This window comes from Pavona decussata, unplaced genomic scaffold (genome assembly GCF_977016875.1).
Source record: "Pavona decussata unplaced genomic scaffold, jaPavDecu1.1 SCAFFOLD_286, whole genome shotgun sequence".
Taxonomy (NCBI): Eukaryota; Metazoa; Cnidaria; class Anthozoa; order Scleractinia; family Agariciidae; genus Pavona; species Pavona decussata.
In genome coordinates, this window is record NW_028145687.1 from 920,053 (window position 1) to 939,639 (window position 19,587).

The 19,587-nt window shown below is 37.9% G+C and overlaps 1 protein-coding gene across 1 annotated transcript; it reads left to right on the plus strand.

The window, feature by feature from the left end:
- Positions 1-46: 46 nt before the first annotated feature.
- On the plus strand, positions 47-19,228 carry LOC146455079 (centromere/kinetochore protein zw10 homolog). Its single transcript, XM_085094666.1, has 23 exons — positions 47-244; positions 1,790-1,918; positions 2,158-2,265; positions 2,379-2,459; positions 2,551-2,613; positions 3,345-3,486; positions 3,808-3,845; positions 3,934-3,970; positions 4,220-4,268; positions 4,845-4,927; positions 5,620-5,751; positions 7,129-7,208; positions 8,383-8,446; positions 8,917-8,990; positions 9,978-10,121; positions 11,266-11,411; positions 11,792-11,873; positions 12,519-12,704; positions 13,506-13,610; positions 14,963-15,094; positions 15,629-15,748; positions 16,452-16,553; positions 17,155-19,228. The coding sequence occupies exons 1-23, from the start codon at positions 86-88 to the stop codon at positions 17,269-17,271; spliced, it is 2,373 nt and encodes a 790-aa protein (XP_084950792.1). The 5' UTR covers positions 47-85; the 3' UTR covers positions 17,272-19,228.
- Positions 19,229-19,587: the final 359 nt, after the last annotated feature.

Here is a 19,587-nt window from a genome sequence, read left to right on the forward strand (position 1 = left end):
ATTGTCCTCATTTTCTTGGACATTATAATTGGTTCTACACTAAGTACCGACCGAATTTTGTTGGCGCGAAGCTCAACGAGCCAAAATGGCGGACGAGATGGAAAAAGACGAAATTTCTAAAATTCGTAAGCCAAGTGCGAGTTTGGTCACCGATGTACTCCTTAAGTCTGGTCGTTTGGAGAAAGAAGACATAAATTCATGCGTGAAGAAGACATTGCAAAAAGCTGAAGAAGTGAAGGCAAGAGTTTACTTTTTTCTTTTGTTTCACCATACTATTCGGACGCTCAAAAAAATATCGTACGCTAGAAAAGTTTAACAGACAAAATTTTCATATAACACCATGACCTATGACTGCAGTTTTCTTAGTCTCAGTTTATATTATTCAGATCAGATGTCTGAAATTAAGTTAAGAGTCTATACTAGGCCGGGGGAGTATGAAAGCATTTTATTTATTTAGACAATATTATTTTCGTAAATAAAACCCTTCAGGCGGCTGGTTTGTCGGCTGATAATGTCCGCGGCTGAGAGATTGTCCAAAAAATGAATATTTGGCCGAGATGCGAAGCTTCGAGGGCAAATGTGAAATTTTGAGGACAATCTCTCAGCCTAGGTATATCTAATTAGCTAAGCTAGTTAAAATACAGTTTGAATACATAATAATCTCCTAAGTTCAGCTGCCACACTATAGCTTTGTCAACATCCAAATTGATAAGAAAATGCATATACTGCATGTTGTGCAGCAGGAGATCCTGACCAATAGCAGATCATCTGACCTTCCAAATGTCTTGAAGGGTAACGTAAGCTTACTCTGTGTAAGCAATCATGTCATGGTCCATCTTCATCATTATATACCTGACAACTTTTTCTGAATCAAATGCATGAGATTTCATCTCATCGTAACCTGGATTTCCAAAAACATCCCAGCCACTTCTGAAGATTTCCAACAATTTTCCGAAGACTTCCAAATGTTGCCCAGAATGTCAGAAGATGTTCCAACGACCTTTGAACACTTCAGATTTAAGAACAGATTGTACATGTAGGCATTTGAAATCAAAATGCAAACTGAAACACAAAAATTTTAGTGTGCTGTGATACAGTTAGGACACAAAGTCAACATTTAAGCACCTTTTTGGGGAAAACTGAATTGAATTTTTGTTATCAGTCAAGAACAACTCATCCGGATTTGTGAGTCAAGCATGAGACATTGTCCTCTGTGCGGGAGACCAATGTCTTTAGTCTGCAGGCGTGAGACTCACGCATTATGCATTCATGAGAGTTGGCAGGTATATCATTATAAACAAAGGGTTTGAGACTCCAGCGCCAATCAACATTTCCTGTCCCAAAGGCTTGGGTCACATTAGCCACATAATGACTGAAAAACACAAATTTTTATTTTACGACATAATGAGAGGCATAATGGCATTGTTATGTTGCAAGTATGAACCAGACTTTTCTAAGTGAATGAAAATCAAATAGCTTAAAGATCCCACCTCCCAAAAACAGTTTGCCATTCCTGGATTCCTGTACACTCTTCCCCCCCTCCCCAGGAATCTCTCCTTCCCACCCACCCACTGTCAAGCAGGCACTTGTCCATCTCCTATGTCCATCTCCTAAGAGTGGCCACTTATTTTAGATGTTTTAGTGGCAATTCATCTGTAAACAATCAATTTTTAATTTATTTATGAAATTATCCCCCAAGACCACCTTGTATAAATAAAGATGACTTGACTTGACTCGATTGTTTCTGACCTGTTATTTTATAATTAATATTATTATCTTCTAGGCAGAGGTCCTTCAAGTGATTTACAAGGAGTACACTTTTGATGAATTTGTAGATTTCAGTAATTCAACCTTCGAAATGAACTGGAAAGTTAATAACCTTCTCACTGAAATACAGAACCTCTCTGGGAGACTGAAGGTTAGTTGATATCATTAACCTCTAAAGCCGTAGAGATTTGATTGATTGGTGATCATCTCCATATTTCTTCCTGTTATTTCATAACATGATCCAAAGAAGATGAATGCAAATAAAGGAGAAGAGTGTTAGTTACATTTCAGAGGGGTGGAGGTGGGGTAAACCAAAGATTTAAGTGTCTTAGAATCAAGAACAAAAAATGCAGAGTGATATGATTCCCAGATTGGTTTCTTTTTGAACAGAACTCAGTTGAAGGATCTCTTGATGCTGCTGCTCGTCAACATGGTGACCTTGTGAGACAATTAAAAGAGGCTGATGCAATTGCTGAGCTCCTTGAAAGGCTTTATAAGGTAAGTGCAGAACTGAAAGTAGTTTTTATTGCTTACAGTTTACAAGTTTAAAACAACATTTGCAAGGCGAACTAAACAGACATTGGTTTTGTTTGATTTTATTAATTTAACAGATACATGAGGCACTTGATGCTTTTCCAGCTGAACTCAACAAGTCAGCTTATAGCAATGCGGCTAAACTTGTGCAAGATGTGGTAAAATTTTAAATGCTTTTCTTGATCATTTGAGGCGTCATTGTGTTAATTCAGGGACTTTACCATCCTTACATCTGTTTCTTCTCTGCAGAAGGAACTGCTCTCAAATTTACCGAAGGCTGGACAGGAAGGAAAGATATTTGTATCTCTTAGGGTAAGCAAGCATTTATACGAACATCAATTGAAGGGGTGCCTGGAAAAAAGCCCTAAGTGACTTCTGATAAATTGTTAGATTCCCCTTCCAAATCGCCTTCTATTCACTTGTGAGACCAAAGGAGAATTTGACCTTACATCAAAGTCACTTAGGGCCTTGTTCCAAGCACCCCTTCAATTCTTCTTTGTATTTGACCTCCCCCTTCCCCTTCCACACATGTTCTGCATTGGGGGACCCCTTATGTAAGGTGCACATGTAATGCAGCCCATAAGGGCATAGCTTTTTAGCCATTTTGGTCAGAAATACAGTAAATGTTACCTAGTGGCCATTTTGCTTCAAAGAAAGGTGGTTCCTAGGATGTCCATGTATTTTAAGGTAGGGCAATCTTAACTACAGTGTATCATGTTGTTGCTATGGAAGGTTCCTCACCATTATGCGCCAATCAATTCGAAAAACTTCCGCATCCCTCCCACCCCCACCCCAGGCAACTCCTGGGCATATCTGAAGATTGGCTTGTTCAAATTCCTACCTTGCCAGTCACAAAAAGGCATTCACATGCCCTACTCTGAACTGATTACTCCAAGTAGAAAACTCACAGCTGGTATACAAAAGTCTAAGCCGCTCCTCCGCATTCCTAATGGTTTGAACACTCCGCTATAAGTAGCAACCCACCAAAAGTTCTTGTAAATACCCATTTTTATTTTGTGAGTTTTGTGGATATTTTCTTTAAGGATGAATGGCGACGACAAAAAGCTCAGCTTATAGCAACACTAGAAAGAATATGGGCCAAGAGTGTGGCTTGGACTACACTAGCTACTGCATCACTGGATAACAGACAAGGCCATCTGAGTACAGAACTCAAACTCAATACAGGTTAGAATTTATACAACTGTAATCTCCCCTCCCCCTCCCTGTCCCTCCACCTCTCTCTTCCTCTCCCCCTCCCTCTCCCTCCCTCACTGCCTGCCCTCCAGCCTACCCAGGCTTTGTGATAAAAAGGGAAATCTTACCTATAATCATAGGCTTTTATTGCCATAAAGCACAAACATAGGAACAATGTTTCCTGAAGGAATTCAAGGCCACATGCAAAAACTCTGATGAATCTGAGTTAAGACAACAAAAAGTGATCTAAAATGTGACATAGGTTGGTTATACCCGAGCCTTTGATTAATCACGGGTTAATTTTGTTTGCAGGTGGTTGTTCAATGAGTAATCTTCTGCAAGCAATGCAAGTAAGTTCGTTAGGCCCTCTTTTTAAAATTTTCTTGTGTGGTTTTTTGGCATCTTTTTAATAACATTTAAATTCTCTTTTACTTTCAGGTTCTTGGCATTGTGGACAAACTATTAAGATCTTTTGGTAATGTTGGCCTGTATAATTTTGTAAATCTGTTTTTTGATAAATTGCTATTAATAATTATTTGTTTTCTGGCAACTAGTAAGTTTTTATCAAAAGGTATGGATAGCAGCAGGCAAGTTATAAGACAGTTTAAGATGACAGAAGAGAGCTGTCGAAACATGTGTCTGAAAATCAAAACTCAGTTGTTGTTTTTCATAAACTTAGTACTAAGTTTTTTTTTATTGACCATGATTATTGTTAATTTTTCAGGAAAGAAACTGGTCCAGTTTATCTTCCGACCTGTTATTCTATTTCCCAGGTAAAAAAAATCATTTTAGCAAAATAGAAATCATATTGCTATATAATAATAATAATAATAATAACAATAACAATAACAATAACAATAACAATAATAATAATAATTATAATAATGGTAATTAATAATAATAATATTAATAATCTTTTTTTCACTGATAATCATTGTAATCATTGTAATTTATCAATCATTGTAACTTGTGTGTGGCACATAAACTAAATAAAATAAATAAATAAATCAATCAATCAATCAAGTGTTACATAGTGAAAATTAATAATAAACAAAAAACCAAAGGCACAAAAACCACAACCACAGCACACAACCCAGAATTCCTTGATAAGCTCTGACAAAGGGCCAAATGCTTGAGACATCAGCACTCAAATCTCTTTATGTGGCCAATTTACTTTTAGTTATCAACCTTGTTGATAAACCAAACATTTGATGGCAAGGACTAGCTGACTCCCAGCATCATAGCTCTGATGGTCATCATGTTACAACAAGCCTCTCTTTTGAAGCAAGGGACAGCAACAGGAGACATCTTTCTATACACTTACTACTGATTTGTTTATCCTTTTGAAGCCTTAAACCACAGGTTAGCCACAAGAATCAGGAGGTCATTATATCATTTTCAAAGGAAAGTGGAAAAAAGATCATAGATCCTGGTAAATGCACTTTTTGTGTCACTAAACATTTTTTTAACAGTCCCAGATTTGCAGTACAGATTGTCCCTACTCCATTTCTTTAGAGCAGGCATGATGGTCAAGTGTGTTCACTTCAGACATTAGGAAACGTTAGCAATGACGATGGCAATGGCAACAAGAACATCAAAAAAGCAGTAGGCTTAATAACCAAAACAGCAACTCTGCTTTGCATTAATTACACTTTTGGTACATTTCTTTGCTGTCACTCCACAATGGCAATGGCAACAAGAACATCAAAAAAGCAGTAGGCTTAATAACCAAAACAGCAACTCTGCTTTGCATTAATTACACTTTTGGTACATTTCTTTGCTGTCACTCCACAACTATAATGTGAAATATCCTGAAGGGATGTTTTATAGAGGACGTACATGTAAACACACGACAGCAAATTTTCCTTTCTCTTTCTAAACTTGGGTGCAGTCACCAAGAATTCAACTCCAGAAAATTTCACCTACAGTTGATGCTGCAACCAGACACATTTATACCATCTACTGACATTCCGCAATTTACTTGACTCTGAAGATGAAGATGACTTCCACTCGGGTTGTCAAAACGTCAGTCAATGTCACCTCAAACAGTCCTTCACAGGACCTACTCTCACTCAGATGATCATAATTTACGTACTAATGTCATCTTTGTCTTACGCTTTTCAGGACCATTATACTCAAAGTGTTCTGAGATCCTCACTGTTTTGCGAAACTTTTTTGATGGGACAAGTATTAAGGAAGACAATGATACGTCAAGGGATGTTGATGTGTCAAGTGCAGCTCTGTTTGCTAAACTTGGTATGTTATAAAAATTAACCCTTAAACCCCTAATATCAAAGAACAATTTATCCTTTCTTGTCCCCATACTTTTCTTATAAAAGTCCCAGGGAGAAGTTGTTAAAACATCAAGAAAATTCACCTTGGGTGATCATATCCTTAATTCTCATGACCTCATGGATTGAATAAGCATTGATATAACAAGGAGAAATTTGATGCTGATCATTGCTGGGGCTTAAAGGGTTAAAGTGTGTATAATCATGGTTAGTTTTCATGAAAATGCTCTCAATTGTCATGTCTGGTAAGAGCATTGTACTGCTATTTCAAAGTCATAGGTTTAAATCCCTTCAGCTGAAATGAATTTTTCTGGCTTTTCTGCCACTACTCAACTTGCTAACATCACAGTGAAAGGCTCTTTCATTCACGCACATAAGAGGTTTCTTCCACCCATATAAGGGTGCATTATAAACTCACAAAATGACCACAGGCCCATTTTTCAAAATTCCCATTAACTTACCAGGCCTGACAACTATTTCAAACAGTGTTTATCATAAAATAAATAAATCACTTTATTTAAGTATTAACGTATTTATCTCAGAGCACTAATTGGGGGCACTTTCCAAGTGGAATTTAGAAATGTTGGTTTTCTGAGGAGAGGACAAAACCAGAGTACCCGGAGAAAAATCTCTCGATCAGAGCAAGGACAAGAACCACTAACAACCTCAACCCACTTATGATGCCGAGTCCGGTAATCAAACCCAGGATGTATTGGTGGGAGGCGAGTGCTCTCACCACTACGCAATCCCTGCTCCCTACACAAAGATTCATTCTTTGTTGGCTTGGAAATCTCCACAATTTTTTGGAAGACATTGGGTAGTTTGCACTTGTTTATAAATTTCCAACAAAAAAATAAAAAAAAGAAAAAAGATTTGAAAAACACCTGAAAGTGTTGGGGACTTTTGATAAATGGGCCCCAGTTCCCAGTTGACTGAATAGCTCAGCTGGTAAGAGCTTTGCACAATCATCAGAAGCTAAAGGTTATCAACTCAAATTGTATTGAATCCTGAATGATTTACAGGGGAGGAGATGCGACTGAATGGTCCCATGTTCATGTCTCCTCTCTGACCACTAGATGGATTTGTTTTGTAGCCCATGTTTTGTGGCTACGCTTTGTGAATTGCCAACTGGTAAGCTTCTCTGCCAGTTGGGATTTCTAAAGAGTTTTGTTGAGTTTTTAAGTTTCTTTGCGTCATTTGGAGTGTCCCAAGGAGCTGAAGATGCTGGCATTAATGCAGGCATGTTTTGGTCTTAAAATGCCTCTCTGTACAGATGCTCATGCATGATCTTTTGACACAGTAACAATATTGAAAGAATGCTGTAATGATATCTTCCACACAGGTGAATTTATGTGGCCTGTTCTGTCTGAAAATATCATCACTGAGTGCCTCAAGAAATCTGTTCCTAAGACAAGTGCACAGGTGCTGTGGTGTTTGTATTATTTTCATTTTACTCACTGCCCTTGATTTGGTTTTAGTTTAACTTTCAACCAAACTAAGAAGAGACTAAATGTAAGAGCCACATGAAAATCGCTTTGCTCTCTCTTATTGTTTGAGGTTCAAGAAATTAATCTTTTGGACCTCAAAATCTGTTATCAAGATCCTCAAAAAAGTCTTTGAGCATCTTGAATCTCGATACTTGATACTCAAGCCTCAAACCTCGATACTCGTTTCTCTACAACTTCGAGAATCGAGTTTCAAGTCGAGACTGTTAACTTACTTTTTCCCCGTAATGTACTGTCAATTATACAGGTCACAACTTCAATAGAATGGTTTCCAATTAAGTGCCAAGAATAATTTCACATTTGCTTTGGTTTTGCTGTACTATACTATGCAATTATTGTTTTGGTAAAATAAATACACACCATCATCTCAATCAGTTAGACGTCGTGGACCAAAACCAAAACCTCGCTTGCTAGCATGCATGTTCTCTGCTTGATGCTGTTTGCTTGTACTTGTTTCAATTTCTGATTGGCTAAGTAGGGAGCTTTAGTAACGAAGATGGCAACGGCAATGAGAATGTCAAAAAAGCAATAGGCTTAATAACCAAAACAACAATTCTGCACGGGCATTACACTTTTTGGTACATTTCGTTACCATTGATCACTGACAATAAATTTCCTGAGGGGACAAACACACGGCAACTAATTTTTCTTTCTCTCTCTAAACTTGGGTGCGGTCTCCAAGAATTCAACTCCAGAAAATTTCAACTACATTTGACATTTAAAGCAAGTCCGAATGATTGCGACGACGTTTGAAAAACATGAATTCATTGAAATAGTGATCACATGAGGTTTTTGCTGCCGTCGCCATCATTGTTGCTAAAGCTCTCTATTGTGTTGGTTACATTATTTTGTTGTGAATTGTTAGCTTGATTACTTTGGTTTGGTTTTTATAACCTTCAACTGAAAACTGCATGACATTGTTTAGAATTTACATGTCTTCTAAGTAGTTTCACCCATTTAGTGTTAGAGGGCATAAGAGATTATTTTGGCCCTCTAACAATGTAACAAACGGGCAAAACTTGCTAAGATTCGTGGTGCAGACTGGTTTAGGTGTTTTTAAGGTTGTTTTGGTTTTGTTTTTGTGTTTTTAGTTGGAAAAATATCAAGATGTCATTAAAGCTACTGAAGAGTTTGAGGCAAAGCTTGTTTCAATAGGTGTGTGCCCTTACTTTAGCTTGGCTCTACAATAATAAATTATTAATACTAGTAATAATAAAAAATTAGGGAGTGCGTTTGATGGTCTTGATCCCAGGCTCTTTGCTAAGTTGGTGATGATGTCATCCACCCCTGCAAGCATTTATGGTGTAACTTGCTTGCATCCCAGCTCTTTGGGGGCGCAATGACCTATTAAATAAATAAATAAATAAATAAATAAATAAATAAATAAATAAATTTTTGAAATAATACACAAGCTTACCAGTAAACAATCAGTGAAAGTTTGAGAAATGTTTAAGACACTTTTTTTATTTCGAGAGAATCACCTTAAGGTTTCTGTCCTTGGACTCAAACGCTAGAGAGAAATATTTTACATTTATTTAAGACCTTTGTAAGGAAGGATATTATCGTATGATTGGTAGAGAATTCCTTCATTTTAAAAATGATTTCTATTTCTTCTGTAATTTCAGGTTTAATTCCAGAGGGAACTAAAGACCTGACTTCTTATGTGAAAGATGTCGGTATTCACTTTGGTAACAAGAAGGTATTTGATTGTTTTTGACAACTCTTTTGAAAAGTTAAGACTTAATTATCTGCACTGTCAGATACACTGTATTAAAGTATACAGCTGTATACAGTCGGACCTCTATTAAGCGGCCACCCTGGGGACTTTGAAAACTGGCCGCTTAATAGAGGTATCGAATACAGCACTTTACTGACAAAATAATAATTCGGGACTTTGGAAGGTGGCGGCTTAAGGGAGGGTGGCCGCTTAATAGGTGGCCGCTTAAGAGAGGTCCGACTGTTTAATGGCGTGGGAAGTTTGTGAAAAGTCACTTTACTCATGTGCTGAAACTATAAAAAAGTGTCTTTGGTTATGAATGACAATGGTGGAAATGGATTGCGATTTGGGAAATAATGTTAGGTCATTGTTTTTAAGTCTAACCTTTTGCCATGGCTTGGTTCCTCAATAATTCATTTAATGCCTTCTTCATTGTGTTATAGGTAGTACAGTCAACGCTCACTTTATAACAGACACCTTTGGGCCTCAATTTGGTGTCCGTAATAGTGAAAGTCTCTCATAGCTACAGTTATTTTTGGTAATTCCTGTTCGCTTAGACTCAAACTTCTGTCTGTAGTAATGGGGTGTCTGTAATAGCAAGGTGTCCAGCAAGCAGGAGTTGATTATTTCGGTGAAGGTACCTACAGTGCCAGTAATATGTTCAGTTCTGATAAAAATGTAGCAGCATTCCATTCCTGTGGCAAAGCCTGGTCATGTTTTTAAGCCTTTTGCAATGTGCAGTTCCAGGAAAAAGACCCATACCCACCCCAAGGAAGGTCATTGGAAATTCCTAGGGGAGGGGTGTCTAAAAAGCCAAAATTTTAGAAGCAAAGTATGGAGCTAAACTGGAATTTCCTGGGGGAGGGGGGATGCAGAATAAAAAAAAACCTTTTGTGTGGGGAGTATGGATATTTTTCTGGAACTGCATAATCACCTAGTATATTTTTGTCACTTGTTATACCTTTTTAGTGTCAAGATCTCCTTGTTGCTGCCCGTGACTTGATGAAAGACGACATACATAACACCGTTCAAGTGGACAATAGCACGGACAGAGCAGTTCTTGTCAGTCTAGGAGATATAGAGAAAGCAATGCAAGGCAAGAAAGGGACAAAGGTACAAAGAACAGTTTTGTTGTGTATTTGATATATGTTCACACCATCCACACTCCAGGGCCCAGTTGTTCAAAAGCTGATTAACGCTAATCCATGATTAAAAGTTAACCTAGGTTTTCAGCTAGCTCGTTAAAAATGTTTTCAAAATCTAATGTTAAGCTAATATAATAGTAAAGAAAAGACAACGTCAAAACTGAGAGACAAAAATCTTTATTGTTTGGTAGTTAAACTCAAATCACAGTTCTCGTTAATCCAGGATTAGCTTAATAGGGCTTTTAACAACTGGGCCCAGTTGAATGACACGCCATTGTTTATGAGGCTACATACATTTTTTTTTTGTTACATACAGTTTGTTGTTGGTTCTCGTCCCTGCTCCGAGGGTTTTTCTCCGGGTACTCTGGTTTTCCTCCCTCCACTAAAACCAACATTTCCAAATTCCAATTCGACCTGGAAACAGTGGAGAGAAGAGCCACCCCGTGGATTCCACTGAAATTCCCATTTATTTATTTATTTTTATTTATTTTATTTTATTTTACATGTTTGTAAATATGGATACACAAGAAACAGATAGTCAATGGTGCATAATTATACTTGATACATGATTTGATTGATGTGCAAAAGGGTGTTCCATCTGGGAAGATTCAGAGTTTATGTACACGTATATAATAATTCCAAGTCAAAGACACTAGTGTATGCAGCTGCACATAGGTGCTTTTAAACTCTCCCACAGCTTTGATGCCTGCAACAGGTGACCATTTTGTAGTGATTTTTAGTGGACTGAACGTCTTTTGTTAGTGGTTGAGTCTGAAGTTATTTTCAAGTTTTGTGCAACTACACAGGGTCTCTGCCATCAGGATGTTTACCTAGAGAAGAACGTTTGCCTCACATGCATTGTTTCTCTGTGGACAGGTGTATAAATAGGTATTGGCAATGTGTTGCAGGTAACTCTAGAAAAGCTCAGTATTTCATTTAGGAATGAGTTGCAATCATCATATTTACTTCTTAGCGCTGAAACCCGAGTTAAGCTCTGGCCTAGTAAGCAGGATTAGAACCTGACCCTGTTGTCTATAGCTTTTTGGTCAATGTATGTGCCACAAACTTGTGTATTTATCATTTATTTTTTGTGCTTGATTCCTCTTACCTAGCATGAACCACTGCAGAAAGATGCTGGAAACACCTTGAGCAAGTTCACATTTTGCCTCCCAGCTTGCCGAATTAGTGAAAGCACAGAGAAGTTGATGACTCTTGCCTACAAAACTCTCATAGAGGCTACGCAGTCCAACCCACAAACGTATGAATCTATATATACTGGTGATAAGCAATGTTAATTCCTTCCTTACGCAGGTTTTAACATGCTTGTATACTCTTCCTTTTCTGCTGGCCTTTGAGTTTTTTTTATGACAGCAGCACTAAGGCACTGATGCCACTAAACTGGAAACCAGCTGATCATTACCTGGATTTTTAATGAAGCAGTCTTCGTTGCAATTTCTTGATCACAAAAAAGTAGTGGAACAGCCATGCGGTGTAAGCTTCCTAGCAGTGGGAATTCCTAACAGTGGTTTTGCTTAATTAATGCTTAATTAATTCTTTCATTGGCTTAAAGTGTCCCAGGTTAACACTGCAATCAGATGAACACTTCAACTGATTTTGTATTGTTTGTATTTGTTCCAGTGCTATTCAGCTGTTCTACACTGTGCGTAACATGTTTGAATTGTACTGTAATGTTGTCCCAACGTATCACCAACAACGCTTGGTAAGCAACAGTCTGTAACCCGATGCCAATAATAATTAAATTATATCCAAACATATTCCAAAAATAACACAAATTGTGTGACGAAAAGGCTTTTACAGGTTAATTTTTTAGGGTGCTATGCAATCTGTCATCCTTTGAACCACCTTATATCTTTTCCACTGAAGTTTGTATTAAATGGTTTTCAGAAACATCGCAGGGAAACCCAACAAGATGTTGGCAATGGTTAATGACCCTGTATTAGACTGCAGTGTGGATCTTAAAAGTCAAGACAGTTGATAAAAGGAAAGAGGAACGTTTCATAAAATGTAGCAAAAAAGTATCTCTGGAATTTTATTATCAGCTGAGTCGGAACATTCTAGTTTGATTCCCTGAGTGGTCTGAGTTAAATTGGTAAAATGGCGACTAAAATGGACTGCTTGAAAACTGATTACAGCGTCTTTCATTTTTGAAAGAAAAAGGAAAAGAAAAGGCATGCTCAAACTAAATTTCTTAACACAAGAGAATAAGTACTAGTTCAATAACATAACATTATATTTCCATGCTGTGGACAAAAAAAAAACAAGAGTCAGTTTGATGACCTCAAGGCTCACTGAAGCGACAAAATGTACCTTGCCTCACATTTCTTCCACTATTGTTCTGTTTCAGGTCACATTACCCCAGTTGGCAGCATTGCATCATAACAACTGCATGTATATTGCCCACCATCTCCTCACTCTAGGACATCAGTTCAGGCCCAAACTACCCGAACCCCTTAATCAGGGAGTTGCTTCATTTGTGGATTTGGTGCCAGTCATCAGACAAATGGGCGAGAAATGCTTCCTTGAACAGTTGGTTAGTAACTGTTTTTTTCCATAATGGCAATGGTAATGCATTTATATACCGCACATATCACACAGTCTCATGGCAGTTTACAACATTGTGTGGGTTCTTTAACGTCCCACAGATTATTAGGACCAAGTATTGTGAGATGGGAAATACGGTTTACCATCCAAATCCAAGAAGACTAGAAATTTTAACCATTTGCAAATGTCATTACATCCTCGGAGACCCAGGGGCAGCTAGTTGGGTGGAAGGAGCCCCGGGCTTGTAGTAAACTTGCACCCATGAAAATCCCTTCCACCCGGCTAGCTGCCCCTGGGTCTCTGAGGATAATGTCATAACAAAGGCAGCACTTTCGACTTAGTTGTTGTTGGTCCTGCCGGGGTTTGAACCTGCAACCTCCCACACGGCAGTCCAGTGTTCTCCCAACTAACCGGCCAATCCTTGCTAGTGTAAGGCAGGTTCTTGGCTCCTAAAAACGTGAAAGTGTATCAAAATCTTCCATAACATAATATATTAGAATAACATTACAAAAACATATTGAAATGCATTTTATTTTTCAACTACTATAATCTTTGAGAGAGTTGGTTAAACGATTTTTCAATAGTCTAACATGCTAACGTACAGATGTACTACAGTATAAAGAAGATCAGTAGCTTTTCACATCATGTTTCAGTGTGTTCAGTGTTAGTCCATAAACAGTGCAAATGTATGAGATACAGAGTCTGTACTTCCGTGATAGTTATTTTAACCATTGTGCCTTCCACGATGTATTTTTGCATAGCACTTATTGTCACGATCTTCTATTTCTAGAAAAAGCAACAATCAAATTTGTTGGAGCTAGTGAAGAACACAGAAGGCTTTGCTAATGTTCATGAGGACGCAAAAGGATTGCAAGTTGAAAAAACAATGAAGCAGGTAACTTACTCATGAAGTCCTACAAGGACTCTATGTCTTAAGCCAGGCCCCATGACAGCACTTTCAAAGATCTCTTTTCCTCAAGCGGTTGCCTAACTCGCTGGTGTTATCGCGTAAGATGCTCTCAGCAGTGTGATTCATGACAAACCAACACTCCCCACTTCTCCAGTGCACCATTGTGGGATTCCCACAAATAATAATATTTGCGCACAAAGTTTGCAGAAGTATGTCAAACTTTACACGTAAAATTCTCCAGGTAAACTTCCCTTCATGCCTATTACAAGGAGATATGTAACGACAACGGAGTACCTTTTATTTTGAAATCGTTTTCGTCTTCAACACCTGAAAATGCTACAGTAATTTAATCTGCTATCAAAAGCAAAAGTTGATCCTGACCAGATCATTTTTAGTAATTTCCACCGCCAATTTATCGTTCATTTTTTTATGTTCTTAATTAGAAGCTGAAATATCTTGGGCCTTTTTTTTGTGAAAAAAAAAAAAAAAAACCCTCTAAAATTTCTGAAGGGGGCCTCATGGGCCGCCAGAAGCCAATTTTTAGCCAGAATAAACCCTGCACTTATTTTATCTACTTTGCTTATTGACGGCTTACGAACTTACTTTTAATTTGGATGTGCCATGCACCAACCCTAGATCTCTTAAAAGTGGGTAAAGATAGCTTGATGATAATGCCAAATTAACGTGTCCCTGCCACTTAAAAGTCGCTGAAAGATGTTAGGTGCAGTATTAAACCCAGCTGGTATGGTGATCACACATAACCACGGTATAACAAGCCATCATAAGTAAATCATTAATCGTATAGTCAGTTATAATTGCAGTGAAGGTTATGGCCTTCTATTCTGTTATTCAGTTTCTTATAATCATCTCAAAACCATGTGTATTCTCCCTCCTTTCTTGGAACTGCTCGCAGTGTCTCTGGAGTAACACAGTACAACAAGCCAGCTTAAGCAAATTATTAATCTTATAGTCAGTTACGATTGCAGAGTAGATTATTGCTTTCTTTTCTGTTATTCAACCGCCCGTAATCGTCACAAAACCGTTTGTATCTTCTCTTCTTTCTTGGAAGTACTGGCAATATCCCTGGACTACCAGATCAAGCACTTCTTCTTCGTTGCTTGTTAATTATATTCAGTGCTTTCTAGAAGTTAGTGGCACTTCTCCTTGAGCGTCCTTTCTTACGTTATTCAGTCCACTCCTATTACTTCAAAACCACCTTTATCATCTCTTCTTTCTAATATTTTTTACTCGCCTACTGTAAGGCTCAGTGTGAGCTTCTTCTCAAATACCCTCTTTTTACGTAAGCTTGTTTCAACAAAATATTGTTTCTTTTTCAGATTCTCCATCTTTTAACTTATCTCGGTAAAGTATGGAACGGTATTTTACCAATAAACATTTACTGTCAGTCTCTGGGAGCTTTATTTGATGATGTCCTTCAACGCATAACATGGGAAGTACTACAACTTGAGGTGAGAATTACATGCTTCTAAATGACGAGTATTACAATCTGAAAAACACTTCAAGGTGTTATTTAGTTTAAACAACATCTTCTTGATATAAAGCTTTTAGCCCTGGAATGGAACACATCACATTTTCTCCGTCCTGGGCATGTTGAAAAGAGTTGCTCCAAGTATCTGTGGAATGTATATGTTTTATAGTGAGTAGTGGAACCACGCATTTTGTGTTTTGTGGCAGGAACGTGGAAAACAAGAATAAATTAGTTGAATGAAAAACGTTTGTTGATTTCGTGAGGATTAATAGTGCCGATTTGGAAGATGAATTTTTGTCCTAAAATTTTGCAGGTTTGTGTTACCATGATGAAGAGAAATGCCACAGACTGCCATGTGTTTCTAAGAGTGGTTAGGCAGATTGATGCCTTCATTTCCCCATCTCCTGTTGCACTTTGCACCATGTCACTTCATCTCTTTCGCTTGTCCTGGAGCGCTCACTTTTATAGTCTGTCATGAATGTTTTAACTTGCATATTAATATTATTTTTTTTAGGATATCTCATCTGAGGAAGCTCATCAGCTGCACTCATTGCTCTCCATACTTGTCCAAAGAGGATCAGAGATATTTCAAAGCACTCAGGAAACAGATTCAGCTTCAGATGAATGTAGTTGGGTAAGATGGCTGAAGGAAATAAATACCTCAGTCTGTATTAGTAACAATAATAATATATTTCTGGCGCATTATATTAAAATCTCAATGCTTTTACAATGTACAACAATTTAAGAAATACAATATCAATAAAAGCAAATTTGATAAAAGTAGAAAAGATAAATTAATGACATACATAGAATGACAAGATACTAAAGTTCATTATTAAATAAAAACGTTTGAAGCCTAACTTTAAAAGTCTCAACTGATGGGGCGCTCCGCACATCAAGAGGGAGACTGTTCCATAGCGCTGGTGCACAAGATGAAAAAACGCGACCCCATAATTCTTAGTCCCGAAAATTGGTCTGTCAATCTGGCTTTGAAAAAGGTTCCTTTTTGGTTAGCTTTGGATTGTACTACAACAAAATTGACTTCCTAGTTTTTTCAGACGTTCAATTTGTTTGTTATGTAGGAAAAAGAGCATTTGGGAAGCAAAGCAGAGGTGCAGATAGTTTACCAAACGCTGTTTTGCCAAGCATGTTGTCTGTTTTAGTATCAACAGACATTTCCACTTAATCAGTTAAGTCAGTGAGTTAAGTTTCTCATCAAACAAATTCTCTTGCTTATTAGTGAGCTATGACCTTAAAATGGTAAGGTTTGTTCACAACCAAAATTGGCCTTACAAGGATGCACAGTGACGAAGCAAAACATAACTTTTGCATTGTAGGACATATGCACTGTCGTACCCCATTGGACTCGTTATAAGGAGTTGATCGGTATCTTAGAAGCCAGTTTACAAGACATTGTGGATCGTTGGGCAGATGGAAAGGTATGTGGTAGTACCATGTTACTTGAGACCCTGTAAATCTGCTGTCCAGATTTGCCGACTGTACCCACAAATAGTATCTTTTTAGCCCTTCTCTAAGAGTCACACCTCGGTTCATATGCGGTTGTAACTTTTGAATTTTTTAGCGTGACCTTTTTAAAAGCTACTGAATAGGTGTTCACCGGAGAGTTGTGTTTTTGCCAGTATTTCGCAGTTTTGCTTCACCTTTGTCGTATTTGTCCTTAGCCTCCTAATACAGAAATATTTTTACACAGTTAATGACGTTGCGGGAAAAGCAGTAAAATACAAAGCAATGTATGGTTTTTTTGTTTTTTTTTTGTTTTCGAAATTGAAGCTTTATTATCTCTGAAAAATGCACGGTTACCCCAAATTTTCTGTTTGGATACCAAGAGCACTTGCTAAGTTCTGCTTTCTCCGCATAGTTTTAAACCGCGCAAAAATATCCCTGTATTAGTAGGCACCACCCACAGGAAACCCGAGTATCTCGAAATGCCCAGAACGTATGCGCGCGCGCAGTAACAAAAGTAGGCACCGTCCTTTAAGGATTAAACGTTTGACATTTGGCTTTGACCTTTGTTTCCAGGGTCCACTGGCACACGAATGTACAGCTCAAGAAGTTAGAGGTCTTGTCCGTGCTCTCTTTCAAAACACTGCCAGGAGAGCAGCAGTGTTGGGAAAGATTAAAGCTGTGCAAGGATAGAAGCTTCATCATACTAAAGGACAAAGGCCAAAGGATGGACATGACATTTAAAATACCGTTGTGGAATCACAGTGAAGAGTTATTGACAGTTGCATACATAAGGAGTTAGGTAGATTTGTTTTGGTACCAATTATTCCGTCCGTTTGTTACAGGCGCTGGTCGAGGTTTATAAATTTTGAGCTCTAAGACTGCATCCCTGCTAGGGAGGCTACATTATTGCTCATTGACCAAAGCACTGCTTAGAATTGACATCTGATTGCAAAACATTTTCCAACTGTTGCCTAAAAAGGCCTGATTCTTTTTCAGCTACGTTGTTACAAACAGCGTTCTGCCCGAAGATATTGTTGTCATTTTTATTGCTTCATCCAGAAGGTGCATAAATTGAGAAGATATAACAAAAAATAGAGTATATGACGTGCGATAACCCAGGACAATAAATTATTGCAAAAACACAAACGTTGTTCCTGTTGTTTTATTGCCTCCTGCCTGCAGGCGAATTTATCTTACATCACGCAAAGTTACTACAAACATGTTTTACATGTCAGGAATACACAGACAACATAACTTGTTGCTTCGTGCGTCTCACTGTTGCCATGACAACATAAATACAAGAACAAGGGCATGGGGGAACAAAAAAAAGGCCATTTCAGAGTTGCTTTGAACCTCATTGTGAACAAGGCTAAATGCAATGTTTTTATTTTAAAAATTAGCTTTCATTCGTAGAAAACTATTTTCATAAGAAAAGTTGTGCACTTAGCCTCGCTTTCAAAATGAGGTTCACAACAACTTGGAAATGGCCTATTGTCAATAAAGGTCATATGGGGAGGCTCGGCCTTTAAGGTTGACATTTTTTCAGGTATCAACGTCCACTGAAATTGTACCCCTCAATATGAACATGAAACACAAAATTGTACCCCTCGAAGATATGTCACCCTACATTGGTGTAGAAGGACGAGTGCTTGGTGTTTGGTACCCTTTCTAATACCGACATGGATTTAAGTGCCAACCTTCAGGACAGCCTGTTTTTGCAACCTTTAAAGTACTGAAATTTTAAATTCCACTACCTTTCGCATACTGTAAGGGTGAAAAGGTCACTCCTTTCGGACGGAGCCTCCCCGTGTAGCCAGCTAGAGTCTGACCCCCACCCCCTTTCCAAATAGAGAAGAAAGTTCCACCCACAGTTGAAATGAATGTCAACCAAAATAAAAAAAACTGTCAAATAGCAATGGAATGAAAGAAAATAAATAAAAAATGTAAATGGCTTCTTAATAAAATGACATTAGTTACATCTATCACGGTTACCTAGTCACCATTTTAACAAATTCCTTGAAACACACCAGCATTGGATAGAGAGGATTTCGTTTGAGCGTCGAACCACAGTCCGTCGAACGTAATTCGCATTTGCTTTGGTTCTGCATTACTACGCTTTGTGATTGGTTAACAATACTCATGCTACTTTATCAACCAATGAGAAGCAAACCCAAACCAATGGTGAACTTGCTGCACGCGTTTTCCCGCGCTTGGCACCGGTTACATGTATTTGCTGTGAATTCTGATTAGTTCATTGCGCTGTTTGCGTCTGCTGCGATTGGCCAGAGGAATTACGTTGGTTTTGGTGTTACAACACCCAGTTGAAAACTGCTCTATCTCTACACCAATTTCACCATCTCGTTTTACCTTTACAAAGATATTTTAAATATTACAAATGGTTTTGTGAAACCACCTATAGCTCAGCAGAAAAACACAATACTATGTATTAAAGGGCGCGTTTTTGGGGGACATATCCAGGATATTCTTAAATCAGAATACCTCGAAAATTAAATATATTCTTCAAGATTCTAAACATTTTAAGAATTCGGTTATTTTACTTTGGCCATTAGGATGTTTTCGTTACCAGCCAACAGATACAACATAGATTTTTCAGTGTATTCCTTTTTCAGAATTCACACAATATGTCCCCAAAAATGCGCCCAAAACATCTTAGATACTAAGGAGATAATTCCCTTACTTTCTAAACCAGCTATCTTACGTCACCTGTCAGAAAGGATTAGAAATTGGATCAGTTCTGCCAAAGGATGCAAGAAGACAGTTTTTAACCTGTGTCTACGCAGTTTTTACATCCAAGTAAACAGCACTGAATTATTAACATCATTATTCCTAACATATCTTGGGTTGACAGTACCCTTTTTCCTCAGTTACACTGTGTAAACCCAATAAACCAGAAATTGATGATTTCTCTGCAGTTCCTTTCAAAACTCGCACGCCTTGAATGATATATACTCTCCCGACTACAAAAAAAAGCATTCACTAAAAGAT